The sequence below is a fragment of the Strongylocentrotus purpuratus genome, unplaced genomic scaffold, assembly GCF_000002235.5.
Source record: "Strongylocentrotus purpuratus isolate Spur 01 unplaced genomic scaffold, Spur_5.0 spur5_scaffold_2, whole genome shotgun sequence".
Taxonomy (NCBI): domain Eukaryota; kingdom Metazoa; phylum Echinodermata; class Echinoidea; order Camarodonta; family Strongylocentrotidae; genus Strongylocentrotus; species Strongylocentrotus purpuratus.
Genome location: NW_022145605.1, coordinates 2,020,651 through 2,040,397, shown reverse-complemented (window position 1 = coordinate 2,040,397; position 19,747 = coordinate 2,020,651). Strand labels below are relative to the sequence as shown.

Below are 19,747 nucleotides of genomic sequence, written 5' to 3'. Positions count from 1 at the left end.
TCTAGTGTCCTTCATGTCCTTCCTTCTCTCTCTGTCTCTGTCTCTCTCTCTCCCTCTTTTCTATTTCCCTCTTTCTCTGTCTCTCTGTCTCTGTCTCTCTGTCTCTCTCTTTCTCTCTTTCTCTCTTTCTCTCTCTCTCTCTAGTTTTGTCAGTCTCATCTCCCTAATCCCAGTGCTCTTTCCCACTTTCTTCCATGTGCTTCTACTTCAGCCATCCTCTACTATTATTCATCTACGATTGCAATACTTTACATCGCATTTGGACCTAAAAGCAAAATCTCTTTATACAGACATGGTACTGGTATTCAAATGTTGCACATTATATTTGCAGCTAAAAGGCAAAGTCTGTTCTTCTAGAACTCCATACTAATCTTACAATTTCTTGCAGTGCAAGCTATGATTTTCAAAATTGATATGGGATGCAAAGCTTTTAGAATCATCCTTTTAAGGTGCTATTTATTATTGTAAAATGATTGAGAAAATGGTTGAATTTAAAAAAAAAATCAATTTATCATGAAATGCAAGAAAATAATTAGACAATTTTAAGAATATATGATCAACATTTTAGTAAATGAGAAATTAACAACTATTACGGTAAAAAATGAAAAATTCATTTAAATTCATTGATATCAAAGAGTTGAAAATTAATTTCAAGGAATTTCATACCTTTGTCACTTCCCATAATCTTGATTCCAATCGCTTGACTTTTTAATCATGTATTTTCAAAAGTAAGTTAGATAGTACCTTTAAAAAAATTATTAGTTGTTGCAAGATCTTCAGATGCATAAATCCAAACATTACCTTTAAACTTTAAAATCACAATCACTCTGTACCCGAGGGGAGGGTTTAATGTTACCTTTCATCTTGGTGAGAAACATTCTTGCTGTTAAGTGAGCATGCATTCCCATTAATATGTAATATCTCTGCAGGCCAAGAGTAACATGAGCGGCAGGGTTCACTCACACTAGTTCTTATTCTCACAACTTTTGTCAGCCTCAAAAGGAGCCTTCACACCACCCATAACTTCATTTCAAATTTGACGAATGGTCTTCCAAGTTTGTGTTCTTTTTATTGTAACAGAGAGCCCTGAATCTTGATTGACTTTAAAGCCCCACTGCACTACTTATAGCTACTTGCGCCCTCTATATAGCAAACAATGCCTACATTAATCGGTTCCTGTTGGTCCCCCATGATCCTCTTTTTCTTATGTTAATTGAGAGCTGATTTGATGAGATAACCACCTGTCAGTGACCTTGCAGGGAGGTCTAATCCCACCTGGCCAACTAGTACAGACAGGCTTTAAATGGAAATACATCTCACATGATGGAGTCATCAACAATTTCCTTGCCCCCCCCCCCCCTCCTCCATGTTTGACTGAAGCATGAATGATTGTCACATTTAGTGAGAAACTTGAGGTGTGTCGCATATAATACTCTTTTAACTCATAAAATGCTAAGCCTGGGATGACTTGAGCTGGGGTCTATGGAAGATGTGTGTTATTCCAAAATCCAATTGGATTTAATGGGTTACAGGTAATGTAATATCTCTCCAGGTTAAGAGTAATATACTCTCGTGAAAGTCAGATTTACATTAGATATGATGTTTTCATCAATGTTTCCCCTAGATCTTTTTAAAAAAATGTTCCAGAGCTCTTTTGATGTTATCCACAGCAAAATTGTTCTTTGTTCCGTATTAATCACTTCTTTTTTCTTCTTCATTGTCTTAAATTGATTATTAAGGAATATTTTGAAACCATACACGTTCTTCTTCAAATGTACACTCAACTGCTACTGCCAGTCGTTAATTGTATTTTATGTATCTAGCAAGTATAACTCTATATGTGGTTGATGGCCTTTTGCATTTCCAGCAGGCGCTTGGGTGTGAGTCTGGGGTTTGAACCCTTGCCAGGTGCTATCAAGCGGTTGCTCTGATCATACCATGGTGTACTGTTTCCCAGTGTTGATTAAAAGAGCTCCATGTCTTGGCTGCTTGCCTGTTCATGATAATAATAGTTTCAAAGCCCTTGGGAAACCTGAAACCCCAGCATGTTGCGAACGTGTGACCAAATAGTGGCTTTAGATTTCAAAGAACCGCTTCAAGTGAGAAAGGGAAAAGGGTGTAATGCACAGCTAGAGATAAAAGAGATTAGATGGGGAATTGTCTCTAACATACCAGTTTAATCTAATAAACACAATAAAGAACATTGTCATTGAAACCTGAAATTTGATTCCTAAATTATTTCCATTCAAATGTGAATGTGTAATGCATGGTGGTGAGTTTTCAAATTAATATTGTCTCTTATCATAGGTGCCCTCTTTTTCATGTTGGTGGGACAGCAAAGGGTTAAGGGAATGTTCTTATACTTTCTTTTCTTCCAAAGATAAGCCTCAATGATCATATTAAAATGGGAAATGTTACCTTTTTAAAGTTGAATTAATCTCATTTATATTCTTATGTCTGTTTAATGAATTTTAGAAATCTTGACTTGAGTATGAGAGAGTGTGTGAAATACCTGTATCATGACTTTCAAGTATTTGTATATTAATCATTCAAACGTTTGTCTTTTCATTAATATTCATCTTCATTTATGTTTTTATCTCTTCTCCAGCTCCGGAGATCTTAAATGAGGAGAACTACACGCATGCCGTTGACTGGTGGTCATTAGGTATCATCATGTACACACTCCTGACTGGTGGTTACCCTATAGATGGCGCTAAAACCCATTTCACTATGTATAGCAGAGTTCTTGCCAAGAAATATGTTCTACCTTCTAGTATAAGCAGTGAGGCTTGTGATGCTCTGGATAGGGTGAGTGAGAACATTCCTCTAGTCTAATTCCCCATCCCCTCTCCATTTTCTATCTTTCTCTTCCCTTTCCCCCATATCTCCCCCCCCCCCCCTCTTTATTTTTATTTTCTCTCCTTTTGCTCTAATGATTTCATCTGTGCCCCCTCCCTTGTTTCCTCTTTCTATTACTTTCTCCCTCCCTCCCTCAATACTGCTCAGGTGAATATGTTCTTTTAGATTTTGAGATGTATTTATTGGCCTAACTGAACACTCCTGCAGACAAGATGTAATGTCCTTTGGCAAGACATTAATCTACATTTGCCACTCTCCACCCAGATGTAACTGGGTACCTGATAGGATATGAGCACCACATTTGGTAGCCTATTGGAGTGCCTAAAGACCAGGGGGTGTTTCACAAAGATCCTAAGTTGAACTTATCTCTAAGTTGGACTAAACAATTATGGAAAGCCGTAGCAACTTTGAAAATATTTTGTAAAAGTTATTTTAAAAGGCATTAAATGTTGATTCAAATCATTTATATTATCTTTTATCAAGGGAATTTATGAAAAGTCTAAAATACTTACATTTTTGCATTTTAATATGTTTTATTTTTAAGGCTGCAAATGGCTCTCCATAATGTTTAAGTCCAACTTAGAGTTAAGTTTGACTTAAGATCTTTTTGAAACACCCCCTGGTGTGGTTGATATGAGCACTAAACAAATAACCAATATTATTACTGATATTATTATTATCACCTTGCTTTGCCCTTGTGTTCCTGGCTGCTGCAGTTACTCAGGAAAGACCCCAATGACAGACTGCAATCGTTAGGGGAGATCGTCCATCTAGATTTCATCAAGAACATCTCATTGGAGCAGTTGGTACGACGGGAGATCACCCCCAAAGACTACCTGAAGAGAAGGTTACCCAGGACTCTAGCTAGGAAGTCAACCAACAAGAAGGGCAGGGAGTTCCTCTATGATAAGATACCATGTGACTTTACTGTGAGTATCTTCAAGAGTTCTATGAATTTTTGTCAAATCATAGAAAAGTTTGTAGTTAGCAGAATTTTCAATTAACCCTAAATATCCCCAGATTTTTAAAATACTTTGAGGTCAACTTCAGAATAATTACTCCGAAATGAGTAAAGAAGTATGGCCCCTAATCAATGATTGCAGTGAGATATTTATGTGAGGGTCATCATGTTAGCTCTTAGGCAATTCATTTTAGTTGGCTTTGTTATGAATCTCTTATCTGTTATTAAAGGCATCATATAACAATGTTAAATCAGAGATGCACGGCCCTACGTGTTATCAGTGTCTGTGATATGGTGTAATATTGAAGCCCTAAATAGATTGCGCTTCAAAATGATCATGAAGTGCCTCTTGACCGGTTGAGTGTGCGGTTTTACCATACTCGTTTTCCCCAATAGACTGTAGTGTTATGAAAACGCAAAATTTGATTTCGATTTACAATCATAAATATTTTAATAATCAGACAGGCGATCGGCTTGTAAAAGTCATGGGATTCCTGACTGACCTAAAGGTTTATAATTATGATTGCAGCATGAGCTGAATCCAGGATTTTGTTTCAGCATCTGAGGCAAAGTTACCGAGTCACTTTAGTTATCAATGTTGTGTACTCTCTCTCTCTACTTCTTTTGGACTTACACCAGTAAGACTCATTCAGAAATGATCCGGTAAACCATTGTAAAAAATACATGTGTAATTGGATGGCAACTGCATGCATTAACGGTCCTATGTGTGTTTTAAGATATAGGAATGTGAAGCATATTACACTCATGTCATTATAAATAAATTGCTTTGGCAGTTCACCATCATATACCTGAAAAGCGTAGCTAAAATTATTCACTGTTTGCTTTTGTACTTCTACAGGTTGACAATTTTGAGTGGACTCGAGTAACCCAGTTATAGTACCAAAGAAACTTGAGACAGACTGGTGATCTCATCAAGAGCAGCTGCCATGAAATGAGACCTTCTTAAAGGGACACATCAGAAGAAGTACCTTGATAAAAAGAACAGTATTCTGACTGACAGGATGGAAGAGGAATCCATCTTGGAAGTCTACCGATGATGTCTGAGTTTTGTTTCGTCAAAGGCGGAGGTGATCGATGTACGGTCATTACTGAACGATCAGGATGACTGGTTAGAGTGATGTCGCATGCAGGGTTGTCGTTGATGTCCACAGCGATAGCATGGGCATATTCATTATTCAGGAAAGCATGCTAAGCAGCTGCCTGATCATGTTGAGAAGGATCATTGTTGCCTTAAAAGTGACTGAAAGACATTGAGATGGCAAGTACGTACACGTACCTTCATTACAAAGGGATGTAGCATCGGTATCAACGGAAGAGCATACCGAAGAATCCTACAGATCTTACAGAGAAATAAGAGAGCGGAAAGAATTACTGATGTAGATTGCTAGTAGGAAGCCATTGCAAGGTGATGCGCATTTGCATCGGTGGTGGAGGGCAATGAAGAATCGCACGCAGCACACAGAGGAATTACTGAGCTATCACTAGCCTTGGTAATGAATCAATATCTCTTTCATTATGAAAGTGATCCTCTTGCCCTTGCTATTATGATAAGGGATGTTGCTGATGCCATGACTCATACGACCATCATTGTCAGTATTGATGAATGCATGCATGGTTGAAATCACCCAATCATGATTAAGAATTGTGCTTTCCATGATAATTAATCTCCAATGTACTGTCATTATAAACATGGCTCTAATTAAAATCTTGCAAGTCACTATGGAATAACTTTGTTGGTTAAATTATCATTATCATGATATTATCATCATCTTTATCATCATCATCAGCATCATCGTTGTCATCATCATTAAATTATCATCATCATTGTCATCAATATCATCATCAGGATTGTTATCAGCAACAAAATCAATTTGAAAAATCTCTTACATGACCAAAAATATCTTCCTCATTAATCACAATGTTCTTCATGTCATTACATATCGGCAGCCTTTACTTACGAGTGTAATGCATTATTTTATCGCCATTCACATTATCACTGTTGCTCTCAGCAGGAGAGCACTGTTTGGTATGAATGATGTCTTTTTAGGAATCTATCCAAGATTGATGTACCTTGTCTATACTCCAACAAACACATCATTGAAAATATTCAATGTTGATATATCAATGCCCACAACTCTATGTGTAGCATCTTCCCTCTGTGATGTGCTCCTAGTACAGCCTCTCTTGAAAATATTCAATTTTTAATGATAGGAAGTATTTGTTTTATACCATCTTTTTAACGAAGAGTTTATATTGCCAAGATCAATATTGATTTTTTGACTAGCCTGTTAAATGCAATTTGGTTTTGGTATTTTCCACAGACTCAAGCCTGAGCTATCCTGGACTTCATATTTAATTGAATGATTTGTGGGAATGCATGGATGTATAGAGTCTCTACAGCTTTTGTTATGGTGCTGTAATCTACATTCTGTAAGCGATTGGAGCAATTGGGTGGACTGGAAGATATTTGTATAGGTGCATTTCACCAATCTGAATAGAGGCATAGAGATATTTTACAGCAGGATGTATAACCTTGAATTTTTAATTTGCAAAGTCAAGTAGAAAGACTATGTTTGAAAGATTCTTGCTCTTATGATAATACCAGATGAATTTCCTTAAATATCTTTTGAAATTAATTTCTCACCATGAGCTATATCAATACATTGTGCCAATTTGCCAAATATTTTGTTACTCATGTACATGGTATCTTAACACAGTAGCCAAAATATTGCTAAAACATTTAATTTATTGTTTTGTATTTTTGCTTGTATTAGAATACCTCTTTTTTTACCTCCTGATTTATTGACCAATTACATTTCATGCTCTCACTTCTATATTTTTGTATTGTTTTCTTATGTGGTGTTAATTCTATGTTTCGCTGCTCATCATCTACCAATCAAGTAAGACAAATGAATATACACTGTAGATGTGTAGCTATTGCCCTTTTTTAATTATTTTATTTTGCAAGGCACACAAATTATGTGATCAATTATGAAAGAGTTGTGGGATTATCTCAAAGAGATTTGAGAGAGAGAGGAATTCGCCCATCTAGATTGATTTATTAATTTGCATAAATCTCTATTTATGAGTACATGCATGCACTAGATGTTAGCCTCTTTAGACAGCTTTGTTTCTGTGCCTTCATACATTGTCTCTTGGATTGATAAATGTATAAAGTGTCTTGTTTTGTGACGTATGCTGTACATAATATATCATTGCAGCTTACCACTTGACATACGTTATGGAAAGGGGGTGTCAAACTTTGAAAACAATTTGTGTGATGGGCCAACAAGGCTAAGAAGTCTACACTTGAAGGCAGTAACGTTGACAATCCCCCTCCTTTTATTGACATCCCCAATTGACAAACCTTTTAGTGTACTTCTTTGACCTTTTAACTGCGCCATCTTCATGCAAGAATCTTCGAAGAAAAACTACATATAAAGTTTGATTTGAATAAAATAGAAATTTACCAGTATTCAGTCATTTTAGAATACAAAATTGAAGAACTTAGATGTGCTTGTATTTTCCCAAAGAAGTATCTGTGTCTTATTTGTAAACTGTAAAACATTTTTAATCAGTTTTTAAGCCTTGATATACGTGTAGACGTATCTCTCACAAATACAGACATCTATATATTTTCTTGTAAATGACACTTTTAGGTGTAAGTGCACTTTGCCTGATAGAGTTTTGTATAAGTGTATATCTTTTTTCCTTTTGATTCATAGGAAATAGGCAATAACTTGGAAGTGTATACCGGTAGTCCAATACATTGTTTGTAGTATTAAAGTAGTTTTAATTTTGTAGTAATTCAAGTAATGATTTTTGAAGATGTCATTTTCATACTGTAGTGTAGTCACTTAAGAAGCAATCAGAGTCATAAGTTGCTATCACATAATATTTATTTTCATATATTTATATTTTATCAAAATTCCTTTCCCCTTTTTCTCTTTCTCTCTTGGATGCATTCTATTGTATGTGTAGCGATGGTGCCTCACTTTTGTTGTTGAATTGATTTATTGAATCATGTCGAGAAAAAGCCTTTCATAAAGTCACAACTACATGTATTTCTGTGATTTTAGATAGTGTACAGATTTGTTAAGACAAAACATGTGCAGTAGTGATAGGGCCAATACCCTATCTAATTGTGTGGCATTTTGTTGTTTTAACACAGTTGACAATTTTAGAAGATAAGCACGTTTTTTTCTTCTTCTTTATAAACCAGATACCGGTATTTTCTCAATGTGTGCTAGACATCTTTTGGCAAAAGGAACCTTTGTCCCGTATGCTCATTACCACTCGTAAATTGCCAGAATTCTGTTTCTTGTTTTGTTTTGTGTAATTTCTGGAAAAACCTATTCAAAATTTTCCATTGATATTTGACACTTTGTTTGGAGCCAGAAGGCATCAACTGCTATCATTTTACAAGTATGTGTATTAATGCCATTCTGGTTCCAAACAGATAAGTTGTGTCTACTCCAGTACAACTTTCTTTGATACAGTCAAACCTGTCTATAGCGACCACCCAAGTGAAACACAAAAAATGGTCTTTGTAGACAGTTCCCTTTAGTACATGTTTCAATGAGAAACCATTTTCAAGGTTAAAAAAAGGTCTTTGTAGACAGGTGGTCACTAAAGCAGGTTTGACTGTATCATGTTGTCTGTATGGTAATTTATATTTTGATTATCATCACATCCTCATCCATTTGCTCTGTTGTCAGGTTCGTGACTTCAAGTAGTTTTGAGCAGTGGAGTCTCAATTGATGCATTATGCTCATTTTTATTATATTGTAAAATGATGTGTAACAAATAAGTGCAATATTTTCTGAATAGAATGAGAAAAAAATATGATCATGAGAATTTTTTTTTTTTGTAGAATAGAAACATCTATTTTATAGAAGATGTAATGTTATTATTTGCTTTCTGGTGCTATGTTTAACTACGGTATGAGGGTGTCTAAATATGACCTACATGTATGAAATCTGAAGAATAGGCAAGAAAAGTAATCAAATTCATTTATAGGTGACTGTATGAGATGGATCTCTTCTCAGTTTAAAAGGTTATCTTGAATTCTTTTTTGCAAATGAAACATCAAATTGCTTTTTAAGAGAACTTTTGTAAAATTCATTCTGCATTATTGATCAAGTATCGTTTTTCCCAGCAAAAGGAAATTGTATAAAAAAAAACACACAGCCAAGGTCCAACACAGTTTGAGATGTGGGATTACATTATCTTTTCATGGCCCAATCTACCAAATTTCTTCAAGTTCATTTGGCAGATTCATGCAGCATTTATTTGTATTTTTAAAGTTCTAGAGTCATTGTTATAGACGTGGATAGATTACCAATTTGACATTCAACTTTCATTCTGAGTGTCACTTCCACAGTAAAGTATCCATTGATCATTTTCCCTGGTATTTTATGAGCACATGATTTTGCGTATGTGATTTTTTTACTCAATCATGAACAAGAAAATTATCATGACCTATTATGAGTAAGGTAAATCTATCAACTCAGAAACATAACAGTAAACAGTGATAGTTCTAGTGTTGACCTCTCATCGACAGGTTGTGAAAGTTTTGGGTTTTACTCTGCTGCAAAAATTGTTATTTATGAGCAATTATATTCCCTGAAGATATATTCTCTGGTTTATGTATTTTGCTGCAACATTACTCAACTGCATTCATGTAAGTTATCTTATACTCCTATTTATACTTTGTTTGGGATAGTAGCAATTATTGTGTAATACTTTGTATTCGCACTAATTAAACATCAAACTGAGTCTGCAAAACCTTCAAATTTCACAGCGTTTGACTTTCATATAAAATTCACAACCATTATTAAGAATGTAGACTTGACCGATTCTCCGGTATGCAGCCTCAACAAAAGTGCTAATGTGATGTCATAACTGATTTATTTTAAGATATTTTCCAGTCTTCTTCTTTGGTACCTTTTGATTAGCATTTCATGTCAGAGTTGATTTTGTAAGAGATTCTTTTATTTCTCTATGGAGAGTAGTGTCACTGGCATTGCATTGCTGATAGTAATACTTTTATAAGCTTTGTGCTATGGTTTGAGTTTGATGCAGACAATTTTATGTTTCCTTTTAACGAAGGCAAGTTTGTGTTCCTTTTGCAAACTCTGATGAGTTGCTTTGAATTGTATCGCATTATTTCAGTTGTCTCTAACACATTCATAAAATGTTTTTATTATGCCTAGTTTTTATACTTCAAATGCAAATACCAGTTTGTTCATAAATGTACTTAAATCATTGATACTTTGGCTTCTTTTTGTTACCCTTAAAGGTAAAGACTAGTAATGGTCATGTGATTGTATTGTGAAAGAAACGTTATGGAATCAATCAGAAAAGGTTGATCATCTAGCATCTAAAATCTGCAAGGTTCTGGAATCATCAAAATGATAAGAAATTTGGCCCATTCTTCGTAAAGTTACAAGCACTATACACAGAAAGATGTATATGGGACTACCCTATATCTCTCACAGACCATGAGAGAAACAAATTTACCAAATATATGAATTAATAGGCGGTTTCCTGGCAAATTTTTTATCATCATGTATTAGTCAAAACATATTCTTTCACATGATTGGTAATGAGAGCTTCCATTTCATTTTTTGAAATTGGGGCGTTTCCAATACTGGTCTTTACCTTTAAGGTTTGTTCAGACATGACTCCTCAAAACCTTGGCGTTATTTTATGACAATGTATAGTGTACTACGCTTCTCGTGAGGCAGAGCTCAATACATATGTGCAAGTCTTTTGTTGTGCACAGTTGCCGTTCATTAACACATTTTTAAATCTGAACAAGCCTTCATTATGCAATGTCTAAATAATTGTGTTGGAATTTATAAAAGATGATGTTGACTACAGCCCTACATGTATGTTCACCCAAAAATGACATGCAAAATTAGTGACCTTTGACCTTGAAGCAGGGGTGAGGACATGAAAGAGTTACAAAGTAAACAAATCTGATGATAGTATGTTGCCAGACATTTAATTGTATTGCTTGGGTGACAGAGCAGATTCAAAATGTTTAATAGGGCCATAGTCCAAAAGAATTTTAACAAACTATTTGCTAGACTGATATAGATTTGCAACTTATAAAGCTCTTCCATATACCAAAGGTATTCACTAGAATTCTGGACAGTTAAAAAAAGGTTGTGTTAGCTCCATTTGAGATTGATTTGTTGGGGCTAAGAATTAGTCTTAATTTTTGTTAACAGCAACTCAATATGGTGTGCAGAGAAGTGATTGTACTCTTCTCCACATTTGATTTTAGAACAAGTGCAGCAATTGTGTTGTCGAAATGTGGGTGTAATAAAAAGAAGATTGTTAGGAATTGCACACCCTTATTTTACGATTCTTTCATCTTGATTGACTATAGAAATAGGAATTGATTTATTATGATGCATTCAGATTTCTGCAGATGTTTTTATTCTTGCACAGAGCCTTGAGGGCCTAATCATGTTATAATTTTGTGCATTTTTAAATGAATGTGAACTATTTTTCATGAATCTTGATATGTGTAATTGTACAAAGATGATTATTGTCACAACTTTTCTAAAAATAAATGAATTCAATTTTGCAAGATTTGTGTTTTAGTGTTTGTTGTTTTAAGATATTTTAAAGTGATTTCATTTTGTTTGTATGAATACTGAAGGCAGTAGGAAAGATAGAAATTCATAGTTTTTTTTCTCCAAATGCACGCTAACTGTTTAATGGAAGGACTGAATGAATGAAGGTAAAAGACAGCAAAGAAGTACCAGTAGAGCAGTACAAGTTGAGAGAGCTTAAATATGACACATGGCAGGATGGTTAAACATTGATACAATGGAAGAGACAAATGATACTAAAAGTTAAGGTTTATAAATGCAATAAGGATACAACTTAAAGAGAAGAAATAAAATTGATGGTGAGAGAAAGTATGTTTAAGCAACAAGAGGACATCTTATAAACTATATCAATTTATTTTCACACCTTGTTTCATGCTGCACCAATTTGACTGAGAATTCATGTACACAAAGCGAAGTAACATTCATTCCTGGTTACATCCCCGTCAGATTCTTTTTTTTTTTTTTACTCACATTTTCATGGCAACAGATCCTTATCGTAGTGCAACCATGTTCTGAGCCCATGTAGTCGGACATGGGGTGATTAAGCATTTGTAATTGCTGGATAAATATCAGTAATATTGAATCCGCTCCTCATTTGAAAAATCAGAAATGAATTTCACTTGGCCTGAAGACAGAATACCACTCACACTCGAGGCACTTTCATTTATTACTCATACTAACAAATGCTTCACTGACACACTGTTCACGTAGGTAGGCCCGGTACACATTGCTAAAACAAGCCAACACCTATTTTATTCAATCATCTCCGTTTCGGTTTAATAAAATTTGGAGTAGACCATTAAAGATTATTATTATTATTATTATAACTAAAAGACCAATTACATGTAGTACATGAATTAAAGCAAAAAACATCTCCAAAGAGTCTAATTCTAAAGATTTTGTTTGAAATGTACCAACTCCCTTTTCTTCCAGAAAAGAAGAACAAATCTTGAATAGGTTCATTGAAACTCAAATAGCAAAAACAGACAGAAAATTCTAGCATATGCCAAGCCCAAGATGCCCTCAGCTGTACTAAAAAAATAAGATAAATGATTAACATACATGTAAGGAGGGCATAAAAGACAAGAAGACTTCCATAAGTTTCTAAATAATTCACACTTTAATATCCAACAGCAAAGTTTGGTGACAAAGTGCTTCAATATATATCATACATAGATTGCAGTTATCAATGCATACGATTACAGCTGTTCATATTGAAACAAATCAATTCAGGGAAATCCTGAGATTCATTTAAAGTAGAAAGAACTAGAAGGACAGAGATTATTTTGTTGTTTCTTCTTTTCATGCTGACATTAAACATCCCATTAAAAGTGAATACTGGTATATTCACTCTTTGTTATTTCATACATGTTTCAAATGTGCCTTCAATGAATGAGCAAAGAAACCATGAAGAAGATTTACGGCAAATTGTAATTGGGAGGGTCGATATTAACAAATTAGTTTGGATTCTTGTTCATATACAATAGCACTGTAGTCTAAATTGGTATTCATTCCAAAGCATTTCTGTGGTGCAAAATGACACATCAAAGCCAGATCTAATGGGCAAGTCTGGTCCAAACAACTCTAATATTCACAGCTTTCAAATGCATATCTCTTAATACGTCAATAAGAATAGATGAGGAATCTAGACATCTTCAGAGGCGGTGGAATTATTCTTCTTCATAACCCTCTGGGAGTGCGTTGGATTCGACGTTGTGGAAGAGAGAATGGTTGCCGTCTCCCCATGGGAAGGACTACAAATGAAATGAAAGAAAGAAAGAAACAATTCAAGATATGTCAATGCTAGTGTAAACATGTCTGCTTTTTATATATTTTTGTTTGTCAATACATAAGAGCAATGAAAGATATAGCTCTGCATAGCTTTGGGAGAAATATAAAGATAAAAGGGTCACTGTGAAGAATTCCACTATTACTCTAGAAAATTCCAAAATAGCTTCTACAAACAAAGAAGTACCTTTTAAACACTGACTTGTATGATGAAGCAAAACAAATGATTACCGGTACATGTCTTCTAAACAGATCTAATATAGAAAATTTCTTCTAAAATACATGAATACAAGTTTTTGGAAACAAAAAGACTAGTGGAAACAAGCCTTGACTTCCACAGCAACACTTCCACAGAGTCATCCTTGTTGAGGATGATTTTAATAGGCTTAGGTATTTTCTTTTTGCGACCCCCAAACTTTAAATGTGTTTAACTGCTTTGGCCACACTTAAATATATACAGATGTAATAGAAAGAAAGTGTAACCTTGTATATAAGTTGGTTATAACATAAGCTGAAAAGTTGGTTCTAACAAAAGCTGAAAAGTTGGAGAAACAGATGGGTGACATTTTTGAAGAAATCAGATAAAAGATAAGAATTTTCTGATGTTATTAATTTTTTACTGATCAGAGGAAAATTCTATGATTTTACTACAGAACAAATGGGAGAGGTGCTTGAAAGGTAAAACACAAATTTTCCTCTTAGTTTTTTATCAACCTTAATTCCTAAAACTGTCAGTGTTTCTCTCAATGTTCTGGTTTAAACCAACATGATGCTATACAGTAGAGATCCCCTATAAATTTCAACCATGGAAGAAGAGCTCAATATTATACAGCATCCAGGACACACGAGTGCCCAAAATTTAGGGCCAGAACCCCTCCACAACCATTTCAAAATGTTAACATTATCTCTAAGAATTATGCATACAGACCCTACTAAGTTCAACCTGGTCCCTGTTTCATAAAACTTGTTAACAATAATAAGTTACAATAACTGTTATAAGCTACTAAAATTGTGCCTTCTGATTGGCTGAGAGCTAACTTGTCATAGAATTTTAGCATTTGTTATTGATAACAACAGTTTTTGAAACAGGGTCCTTGGGGGTGTTTCACAAAGACTAAGATCGATTTTAAAGGGAAAGTCCACCCCCCAAAAAAAGTTTGTTTCGATAGAGGCAGAATAATAAGAAAATCAGGTGAGTGAAAGTTTGAGCAAATTCTGAATGAAAATAAGAAAGTTATGAATTATTGAAGTTGTGATCAATCAAATACAAATTGGCAACTCTGTGACTTATTATACGAGCTCTCCTTCATTTGCTTTGTGCATAATATTCCATAAAATCATGTTTTCTTCATTATTGATGACGAAATATATATTTGTTCCTTGCAGGGGCAGTATAGAAACATATTTGCAATTATTATATTTAGGGTGCATATATGGTTGAAATTTTTCTTGAGGGAAAATGAAAATTTTAGATTTTTTTAGTACTGAGCAAATGGAAGTTGAGCTCGCATGATACGTCATAGAGTTGCCAATTTGTGTTTGATTGATCACAACTTAAAAAATCCTAACTTCCTTATTTTTAATCGGAATTTGCTCAAACTTTCACTGACTTGTTTCTCTCATTTTTCTACTCCTATTAAAACTAACTTAATTTCAGGTTGGACTTCCCCTTTAAGTTGGACTTAACTATGGCAGGCCATTCATGCCACTGGCTGCTCTCACTATTGGTCTCTCAATTATGATCTTTAGATAATATTTTTTCCTACAATAATGAACTATCAAAAAATGTAAATTCTGTAGGTTTGTGACCACGATTGGTACGTCCCTTGAGAAACCAATGCCAGTAAATAATGAGAGAAAATAATGGCATGAGCGGCCTGCCATAGTTAAGTCCAACTTAAAGTCGATCTTGGTCTTTTTGAAACACTCCCCAGGACCCTTCATGAAATATGACTTACCTTTGTCCTAATCCTAAGATGTGTGTATGCATGAAACTCAGGCTTGTGAGCGGCAAAATGAGCCTTGTGTTCCATTTCTCCTTTGTAAGCATTCACCATGCAGAATATCACTCCTGGAATCGCTACCAGGAAAGACATGTACTTCCACGTCTTGGCTGAACCTAAGAAAAGAAAATCAAGAAACTACATTTATAATTAATTTTTTTGCAAATTTATTTTGCATCCCCTTACCAAAGAAGCAAAAATTAATTATGGAATATAACCAGGTCTTTGGGAAAGAACATAAGGGAAGCAGTTTGAGGGGGAAATTGGAGAAAATTAAATAAAGATAGATATGTTTTTACAGGAGGGCATGTTACAAACACATGCATGCTATATTATTTAAGACCCCTCGAGCCCTTTCCATCAAGAGAATCCAGAAAGATATATTTTGAGGATGTGCAATCACCTATCATGGACCAGTTGCCAAAGGGAGATCTCCCATAATATCACTGATTCAGTCTTCAAAGTTGAGAACTTTCTTCAATGAAGAGGTTTATCTGATTGATTACATGGTATTCTTGTACTTTTCTCAGACTCAAACTTACATCAACTTTCTCCTTAATTGTGTGTCATTTAGTATTTTTTCACAGGAACCAAACTGTCTCATTTCATTAAAACTTCGCAAGTAATTGACCCCAACAATCTTATAGGACCGAAATCACATTTGCATCACTAAATTCATGAAAAAGGAAAAGAAATCATAACCCCATCCAATTTTGATTTTCTGTGTGATCTGTAATCTAGATAATAATAATAATAAATAAAAAAGCTAAAATTAAAAAAAATGTCTGGAAAATATGTGGACGTTCCTCATCTTTTAGAACACGCATTTTGTCGGCATTTACGAGGATATCCTCGTAAACACGGACTAGAAATGCGTCCTCAAAAATAAGGATCGTCTGCATTTTTTTGTCTTCGGCGCTCTGCAGGTTTCGGATTCCTGAGCTGGTCGCTGGCGATGCAAAACATGGATTCCGTGTAAGAAAATAACCCCAGTTAACCGTCTACTTTTATGGGTTGTCCGTCTTCCCAAGGATTTATCGCTCATATTAAACGTGAAAGTCTCTGTACAAAGTCAATGTAAAAATGCATCAAGAAAATCGATCCTCAGATCCTCATTACGGTAGATAACTTCACACAGTCACAGGCGCCTGCCCGCAACCCACCATCGGTATATACTTGTATTGTGCAGCGACGTGGTTTGCTGTGAAACCTGTGAAAAAGTGTATACTAATATCAACATTTATCCGAAAAATACTCCAAAAATAACAAGAAAACTGACACGAAACAGGTAAAAAACATAACGACTTTTAACTCATGATCATTTTTTGGACATTTAATGAATATTTATTTCATTTTGGGTATGTTTTAGTAGGGTATCTCCACGCCGGAGTTACGGGTCAAATTTTGGATACCTTTCTGAACAAGCGCCAGAAAATCATTGCGGAATCCGGAATCCGTTTTTTAGGGTTTGTTTACCCTGCCTCACTGCGCAGGTCTAGATCTATGGGGACCAGTTAAGGCTTGGTGATATCAATATCATATTTTACATTATCATCAAGCCCTTGGGGAATAAGGCTAAGTCTCATAGAATTTTAGGCTACGTGACAAAGCATAGACAACGTCATGGCCGCGACTTGCGCTGGCCATACCGTGGCGGAGGGTAGCTGGTTCCGCATAGAATGAATGCTACTTGCTAGGCTTAGGCCTATGCACAACAAGAACACCATCAATACAGCCGACAGAAAACCACAAAATTCAACAATTCAAAATACATATACACACATTATTTTCATATTTTATACCTGCTGCATCTTCCGCTGCCGGACCATGAGCTGTTGCTGTCGATCTCCTTGTCAATGAAGTAGAAAATTGACGGCGAAAAACGTTCATCATTTGAGAAGCCATTTTGACAAATTTGTGGACAGCTTATGACCTGGCCTCGTTCAGTCTTATTGGTTTCGTTCATGATCTTTTTTAATTATTTTAGTTCACTGCTTTCAAATAATCTGAAAACTTAGTTGAGTTCAATAAAATCTTTTTACCAATCATTAAAATATTAATAAAATCGGATTTATAGTAAATAATTAATTATAAATCTACAAATGATATAAAGAAATAGGAGACGACTTTATTTATCGTTGCTATCCCTGTAACGAGGATGTATCCTTAAAAGAAAAACATGTTTCGATCATTTACTCATTCCAGACTCGTGAAATCATACGAATAACCTTCAATACGGAATAGGTAAGTTTTGTTGTTTCTTGAAATGGTAGATTTGGCACTCTCTATCTTTATTTTCTGTTGTTATTATGTTATTCAAGGAAAGGTGCTGTGACATTTAAACCAAGTCAAGGCCAATGCCAGGGAGCTCCGTCCCCCGAGCGCACGGGCGAAGTGCCCTCGAGTTACCGTTGCACGCAGTTGAATTGAAGGGGGGCATCGGAACTTGATTGATCGAGCCATAACCCCGCCCTTTACCCGCCGCCAAGTTTAGGGATGGTACATCGCATCATACATGGTATGATGTAATGTAAATCCTTGTAAATTTGTGTTTTACTTTCTGGAGATTATAGAGCGCAAAAATTATTGTAAGTTTGTATCCTGAAAATTCTGATTGATAATGATACATGATAGGTCTAGATCTAGAGTAGACTACTTGGTACTTGGTTGTTGCTCCTCCAAAAGATTCCTGGTGGAATTTAAACTGGAGGTCGTGGTGGCAGAGAGTGGACTTATTTCGGAAGGAGTGCTACTTTAAACTTTGCTGAGTCAGTCAGGGATAGGCCTACTAAGGTCGGATTGAGATTATTCCATGCTTCGGTTGTGCGAGGAAAAAAAGAGTCTACTGATATTTTAGTAGATCAGGGGGCCGTTTCTCGAAACCAACTCCATGACAGTCATATCTTTGTCGGCGACCTACGGAGATGTCATGAAGCGGACAAACCGTTTCACAAAGCCATGACAGACATGATATCGATATATCGCGATACTAGCAGCTCAAGAACATAGTCTTTGTCACAATCCATTTGATTTATCAAGAATAACCAAAAACAAGTTTTGTGGCTAAAATTGTTCAAAGAGAAATATATACATATAAATTCTCCTAAAATAAATAATAAATAGTGTCATTGTCATATTTACATCATCAAACGATTTGCATATTTCTGTAAAGATTCTTAAATTGAAGAAAAACCGGTGAGTGGTTTTTTTCGACAGTCAAATCAAAAGTTAGTTGAAGGATACCGTAATGTGATAGTTTATCAATACGAACTTTTTTGTTTATTGTGACGAGGAATTTTAGGCAAAATGTCTTTTCTCAGCCAGTTTTTATTCTAGAGTCTCATAAATACTCGTTATATAATTGATTTGATATTGAAAATATAATTTGGAAGAAGTAAATAGAGAGGGAAAAATAATGCACATAGGCCCCAAAGGTATTACGGTATCCTAAGAAAAGACTATGGATCGACTATGGAAAACGATGTGTAACATTCTTACCTCTCTTATTTATATGTTATAGTTTAATGATTTGTGATTTAATGTTTATATTAAGCTTTTTAAAGTTTCTGTATAATTTGCATTCTCACTTTTGTACATTTGCATTTCGCATCCCAGAGAATTACGTACCGAACTCGTCTATATTTTTCTCAAAATGATAGTGAAACTAATCGTCCATTTTGCGGCCCATGGAATGGCAACAAACTGACTTGTGATGGCGCTTTACAGCAATTAAAAAGATATGACAGGTTCGGAGCAGTGACAACTCGCTTGTCGCGGAAGTTGTCGCTCATCTTGGCAAAGACGGCTTCGTGAAACACTTAGCTGACAAGTTGCGTGACAGTGGCGAGATGTCGTTGATCTTGTAGTTATGACGGTTTCGAGAAACGGCCCCCTAGGCCCTAATAATAGAATTACCAAAGTTCACGTTAATTTTTTTGCAGAGATTTTAAATTTTAGAAAATGCAATATTTGATTCATGATTTCACAGTCATATTCTAGATCTAGATCTAGACCTACACAAATATATTTATTTCAAATATTACCAAATTGACGGCAAAGTTTGTTATTACAAATTGGTGCAACTCGGCTCAGTATGACAGTAGCTAGTAGTAGTAATCTAGATCTAGATCTAGTAGTAGTGGATCTAGTCTACAGTAGAAAATTTATTGCCAAACTCGAAGACAAAAGTCAAAGAATTCCGGAGATATTGCGATCTAAACATTTAATGTCGGATTCGTGTGCGCGCTGCAACTTACGAAAACAACGAGACGTTACTTTTCGCATGGCCATGGGGGTTTCCAGCTGATTTATCACAAAAAACGATCAATCAAATCGCTTTTTGTGATGATAATTGCATATTTTGCAAGGCAAAATATTATACAATCAGTTGATGCCACTTTTAACTTACAATTTTGATGACATCTGCGCTCAAAATTATTGAAAGGCCTAGGTCTATGTTTTGAAGTCTATTCCAAATTAAGAGAAGA

General features: G+C 35.2%; 3 protein-coding genes across 3 annotated transcripts in view; 2 read left to right on the top strand and 1 right to left on the bottom strand.

The window, feature by feature from the left end:
• LOC585317 (ribosomal protein S6 kinase-related protein) overlaps positions 1-6,660 on the top strand; it is an 86,588-nt gene extending 79,928 nt beyond the window's left edge. Inside the window, exons 8-10 of the mRNA XM_030991413.1 lie at positions 2,609-2,808; positions 3,576-3,788; positions 4,680-6,660. Coding sequence (XP_030847273.1) covers positions 2,609-2,808; positions 3,576-3,788; positions 4,680-4,718 — 452 coding nt within the window. The 3' untranslated portion in view covers positions 4,719-6,660. The remainder of the gene's footprint in view (positions 1-2,608; positions 2,809-3,575; positions 3,789-4,679) is intronic.
• A 5,906-nt stretch (positions 6,661-12,566) lies between these two features.
• Positions 12,567-17,208, bottom strand: LOC115918811 (cytochrome c oxidase subunit 6A, mitochondrial-like). Its single transcript, XM_030991412.1, has 3 exons — positions 17,063-17,208; positions 15,216-15,376; positions 12,567-13,223 (listed from the first exon to the last, which is right to left on the bottom strand). The coding sequence occupies exons 1-3, from the start codon at positions 17,163-17,165 to the stop codon at positions 13,140-13,142; spliced, it is 348 nt and encodes a 115-aa protein (XP_030847272.1). The 5' UTR covers positions 17,166-17,208; the 3' UTR covers positions 12,567-13,139.
• Positions 17,209-17,402: 194 nt separating this feature from the next.
• Positions 17,403-19,747, top strand: part of LOC100891510 (apoptosis-inducing factor 3) — a 37,758-nt gene continuing 35,413 nt past the window's right edge. Inside the window, exon 1 of the mRNA XM_030991411.1 lies at positions 17,403-17,504. The gene's annotated coding sequence lies outside the window, so the exon portion shown is untranslated. The remainder of the gene's footprint in view (positions 17,505-19,747) is intronic.